This window comes from Cetorhinus maximus, chromosome 10, assembly GCF_964194155.1.
Source record: "Cetorhinus maximus chromosome 10, sCetMax3.hap1.1, whole genome shotgun sequence".
NCBI classification, from domain to species: Eukaryota; Metazoa; Chordata; class Chondrichthyes; order Lamniformes; family Cetorhinidae; genus Cetorhinus; species Cetorhinus maximus.
Window position 1 is genome coordinate 18,266,713 of NC_135888.1, and position 6,000 is coordinate 18,272,712.

The window sequence follows — 6,000 nt, forward strand, 5'->3', positions numbered from 1 at the left end:
CAGATTGGGAAGTGAGCAGCCCAAGATTCAACATTGCTTCTGTTACAAATGTTAATTTTTAGAAGATTTTTAAAAATCCTTGAAAATGTGTCAACATTAATGTCAACATTAATGACTTGTTTGTAGTACCTTGCAATTCACATGAGCTAAAAGTGGAATAGCTCAGTGAGAAGCGACATCAGTATTTGAGGAATTTCATATTTTTGTCTATAGATATGTTTGTTAGGTGTTTGGCTTATGTCTGTCTTTTGGAATATTGGACCCAGTTTGGTATTACCAGCCCTGTTGACTGTACTTAAATAATTATTTTCCTTCACCCTTAATCTTCTCACCTGTTCAGCTGGATTTTAAAAGTTGGTGATTTTGATGTTAATTGGTGTGTTTAGCAGTTCTGAAAGCATTACAATAAACAACTTGCAGAAAAAGCCCAACCACAGAAGCATAACCAGGCAGAACCTAACCAAAGGAGGAAGTAATGGCAAGTCACTAAAATGGTACTAAGGATAAGTAGATTTAGCTATGAAGAGACTCTAAAGTAAAAAGGGACTATATTTTAATTAACGCAGAGAATGTTAAGAGGAGATCTGATAGACCTATTCAAAATGCTTATATTTTGTTGAGGTAAGTAAATGTAAAAACTATTTTCACTGTTCAGTTGTTAATTAGAAGGCATAAATTTAAGGCCAACAAGAGAATTAAGATTAGGAAATCTTCTCTTCATGCAGAGAATTGTTAGACCATGGAATACCTTACCAGAAGCAATGGTGGAACCAGAATCCATGAAGTTTTTTCAAAAGGGAAGTGGCTAACTATTTGAAAAAGGAAAAAAATAATTGAAAGAACAAGGAAATGGGGACTAAGTGGATAGTTCTGTCAGAGAGCCACATGACCTTGCCTCATGGTGTTCTGGAATAATATACATTGTGAAGGGGGCGAGTGGGATAAAGAAAGTAGAAAGTTGCATTTATTATTTACTGGCACTGCAAAGGTGTGAGGCTTGTTAGGGCAGTCAAAGCAACCCAGAATGGCTGTTCAGATTGCGTTTGTGGTGTAAAATGCAGGAAAACGACCTGTGGGTGCTGTACTTTGGTTTGTTAATTGATTTCTATGACCAGTGCAGCCATCACAGATGCAGATTTATTGCTGCACTAACACCAATGCATGAAAATCATTTCTGCATTTAGAGACAGGAAAATTGAGGGGAACTTGTTTGTGTGAATTTATTAGGATAGGAACGCTCTCTTTAAATGACACCGAGAAATTGGTGTGCTTTTGCATTTGCCTATCACATTGTAGATCCATGGTAAGTTATAACGGATTGGTGCAGTGTTAAGCATGAAAACAAAGGTTAAGGAGCATGGTGTATGGAGCAGATTTGCTGATTGCCCTCCACTGTAATAGTGTTTACAATAACACCGTATGATGAGCTGAGCAGATCTCTTGCAGTGAGGCACAAGTGGATTCCCAGACTTTTTATTTCATTTGAGGACATGATTAATGTGACCACACTCTTGTTTCATTACTGCCTTTGTAATTCTCCAGAGAATTTTACAACCTAGCTATTGAATATCAAGATAATCAAACTGTTCCTGAGGTGGCAGTTTTAGTGTCAGACTGACTGGCGCTGTGATATGAATGGTATTGGAACATGCTGAAAACTGCCAACTACTGACTGACACCTCTTTTTCCAGCAGTCTATTTTAAAGTTCAAGCATAGCATGCAGACTAAGGATGGAGCATGAATGCTGGCACCGATTGGTTGGGCCAAATGGCTATTACATTAAAAATTAGCTATGACTATAATTTTAAGCAAAAGGTGGGGGCGTGGGGGGGGGTTTCATTTGACCAATTTCACTTCTTGTTCTTGGAATTCGTCCTTCTCACCTCTCTTCCCATCGTCCTGCAATTTTTTTCTTTTTTAAGTAGAGATTCAACTCCATTTTGAAAGCTGCTATTAAACCTACTTTCATCACCCTTTCAGGTAGTGCCTTCTGGATTGATAATTCCTTCATTGTCACTGGGTCAAAATCCTGGAACTCCCTCCCAAACAGCACTATGGGTGTCCTTACACCACATGGACTGCAGTGGTTCAAGAAAACCTTCTTGAGGACAATTAGCGATGGGCAATAACAATGCTGGCCTAGCCATCGATGGTCACATCCCATGAAAGAATCAAAAAAAAAAAAATTCTTGACCCAGCAGTTCCTTTACTCTTGAGGCTGAATCATTAAAATCTGATTAGTAAACTGCCTGGTGTTGACAACCAGAAAGAACTGTTTAAATTGTGTATCTGGGTTAGAAAAAGAAGCGCAAATCACACTGAACAGGAAACCAGTGTTGTGTAATATTTGGAATGTTGGCACCTCCAACATCTGAGCATGGGTATGAAATCTGATGGGTAATGCAACCCTATAGTCGGTTATCAGCAGTGCTGTTTATTTTTAGGTATAAGCGATGCAGAGAAACCCTGGGATACTTTTTTTTATCTTAGTTCTTGGGATACTTTGTTTATCTAGCACTGAGGGACTTTCCAACCATGTGACTGGTTTTAGATGCAGCTCCATTTAATATATATATTTTTGTTCGTGATTTTAAACTGAAGGTATTTTCTTCCGAGACTCTTAAGTATAATTCCCCTCAATTCTCATGGATTGACACCTAACAGTCCTTAGTTATGTTAATTGAAAAACAGTGCCTGTTGGATGGACACTGTTCTACTACAATCTTTTCACAGAAGTGAGATATACTTTCATGGGGTGTTAAGAAGTGGGGGCACAAGTAGTTTTAACGGGTGTTTGGAAGAAGAGTTAATGAATGTATCGTTATTTGGCCATGAGATATCCTGGAACCAGTAATGGCCTACTTTTCTACCACTTATTTCAAAAAGAAGTGATTGAATGCTGCTTTTAATGGATGTAATCTTTGATTTGTGACATCCCATAACTAGCTCAAGTTACAAATGTGAATGTCCTGGACTTCTTATAAAACTGAAAGATCCCAATCAGGCTGCTTGGCTTGAGATTAAAGCCACATTTGCATACTGCACCTCAAAAGTATAATGTGATGTGATGGGTATCTTTTGTTTTGTTACATTCTACCCAGAATGTTTTCTTTCTTGAATAACCTGAAAGTGACTGATGAGGCGCCACAGTTGAAATGAAAGTCCATAAATTCACCCAGTAAGGTACACCAATGCCTCAGTTTATGGTAACTTTATGAAATTGTCAGGAACATAGAAAAACCTGCCCTAGGTTACAAGAATATTCACTACACTGAAATTTAAAATAATTTTGCTGGGAGTAGTAAGACCTGGGGTTTCCAGTTCAGCAAATTACCAACCTCCACTGTTTTCTGACAGGCTTCCCTGGAAAATGATGTTGACAGTCTTGTCAGAGGACAGAGGATCGACGATGCAACGCCTGCTCATTTGCACACCCCCAACAGCAACTTGCCAAATACAATGACCATTGATCACACGGTACAGATTGAATCCCTCTCCCAGGTCTGTGTTTTGGATATTTTGTAAAGATATCAACATGATCACTTTTCTAATTTGTAGCTTGCTTTTATGTTGTGATGATTCCACTTTTTAGTGCATCACCACGTAAAAATATAGACGTGTTCAGAAGAATTAATTAAAATGAGATCTTCATGTGTAAGAATGAATATGGTGTTTATTAACGGCTGGCTTTTGAGAAATCTGTTCATATAATAGTAGCAGTAAATCCTGATCAGCATTTCCTTCCCTCCATTTAGATATGAAGTCATTTTAAATGCTATTTTGTCACAGATCTGGGCAGCTCCTTTGTTGCTTTAGAGATAGTTTTGAACCACTCGGTGCCAGAATCTTTGCGTTATATACTATGCACTTTTATTGTACACTTAAATAAAAGACAAGGTTTTGTTCAGAAGGTGCAGAAAAGAATTTAAACCTGGGCAGTGCTCATTGTGTTCGCTGCAGCTTTGGATAACTCTGAATTAAATTAAATTCTCAGCAGCCCTCTCTTCTCATCGCCCCCTCACTCAGGTCACCTGTCTTGATCCAGCAGTCTAGTTGGTAAAATCGTCTGTTGGCTAAATTGTTTTAAACAAACTAGTGATGTGTGTGAGAGCTTTTCTTTGCACAACCTAAATTTTAATTTTTTTTACCTGGGCAGATGAACCTTGCAGCAGATGAAAACCAATCTGAAGAAAGCAGGTAGGAGCATACAAGGGCTATCACTAGTCAGTCTCTCCTACGGTTGTCACTAGGCAATCCAATTGCAGAATGTTCTTGGAACTGTCCAACAACAATGCTCTTTTCTCTAGACTTACAGTAATGCATAATGGATCCAGCAGTAAGGCAGTGGGTTTTGTCCTCTTCAAATGTGTGTTGTCTGGTGATAGGATTTGAAACAGAAAAGCACTGGAGTGAAATGCAAATAGTTAAAAGCTTTGTCCCTGGTGGTGGGAGCAATTTAAGATGATTAATTTGAGTGCCACAAAGAAGTGTAACATGTAATATTAAAACATAAGCACTTCTACCCTACATTGTATCAGAACCAATTTGCTAATTAAACCCAGTGACTGTCCTGGTTTCTGATTGTTTGAAGAGTTAAAATTATCCTTGATATATGTGTAGTTCAGATGAACCTTTTTTTGTCTCCCCTTCACTCATTGAATGGTATTAATTCCTTGCTGGGTTCTGGTTCATGGGTGTTGGCTACCCCCCCGGGTCCTTGACCAAATGACCATTGTTTAGGGGTAAGCCGTGGCTGTAATTCGGCATAATCATTTGACAGCAGGTGTCAAACCTTTCGTGTCCACATGCACATTTCCAGTTGGTATTGGGAATTTTATCTGACTTTTCTTTTTCTAGCCTCCTTTGTCGCTAAGGAGTGCTGAGACTGATCAACTTAGACCAGCTAATGGACATCAAACCTGAGACCACTGTAGCTCACTACTCAGAATAAAATCACTATTGGAAGAGCCTGGGGCTAGCTTTTTAAAACAGTTCTTTTTTGTTGCCTTCTATAGAGGAGTCTCCTCCACAGAAAGCCTTCGACAATTGTCTACTCAATTAAATGGCCTGGTGACACAGGTAAAGTTGTTTGCTAAAATGTAAGCAGTAAATGCTTTACTTAAAAATGAACGCATGTGTTTCTGCCTTTTACTGTCCTTTGAAAATGTTGTTGAGCCCTGTATTTATTGCAGAAAGGATGCACAGGGTTCTTCTGCATATGCTACCTGCCAATCAGTTGGTGTGATCACAGTGATTCTTCCTTTGTTCCCTTATCCATAGTGGTGTGGCTGAAATCAAGAACAATGGCAGATTGGAGATAATTAAACCTCCAGTCTGGTTTTGCTTTGAATTCCTGAGCCAAGCACAAGAAAAGGGCTTGGCTGATGGGGCACCTCTCCCCACCTCCAGATTCTAACCTTCCTCTCCAATGTGATTTTTGTGTTTCTGTTTTGTGCACTCTGCCTCTCCTCACCACCTAAACTACAATTATTGACTTCTGTGAATTTTTTAAGTTGCTAATGTACTGTCCTTCACACTGTTCCATTTCCTGCTTCCTCTCAGTTTTAAATATTGCATTATTACATGTTGCATTTTTCTTATTAACTTCTAAAACTATGGAAATACTCACCACACTTCAGTCGTCTGTTGGTGAAAAATGTCTGCTTAGGACATGGAAAAGCGTTGTAATTATTTATGTAACCTGAGGGGGAGTCACAGAACTAACCTATCCCTTCTCCTAACAGTGCTGTCAGTATTTGTATATTGTGTGGAAGTTGATTTAAGTCCTATGTTGAATGATGATGCATGAACATATACATTCCTGCGGTCAGTATAAATTTATTGTACTTTTTTTTAAAACCAAAGCGCTCCATGTGAAGTAAAACAAAATATTGGATTTTCACAGCATGAAAAGAAAACTTAATGTTTTCACGATGGGCCATTAATCCAACAGGGTTTTCAGAATGTTCTGTTTTCACTTCTGATTTCCAGCATTTGTT

At 38.6% G+C, this 6,000-nt stretch overlaps 1 protein-coding gene across 2 annotated transcripts in view; it reads left to right on the top strand.

Annotated features, from left to right (window-relative positions):
• The window catches only part of golga2 (golgin A2), a 75,659-nt gene that overhangs the window by 9,532 nt on the left and 60,127 nt on the right, over positions 1-6,000 (top strand). For both annotated transcript variants that reach the window (XM_078550085.1, XM_078550086.1), the window contains exons 4-6: positions 3,359-3,502; positions 4,158-4,198; positions 5,017-5,080. In XM_078550085.1, the coding sequence (XP_078406211.1) occupies positions 3,359-3,502; positions 4,158-4,198; positions 5,017-5,080 (249 nt within the window). The remainder of the gene's footprint in view (positions 1-3,358; positions 3,503-4,157; positions 4,199-5,016; positions 5,081-6,000) is intronic.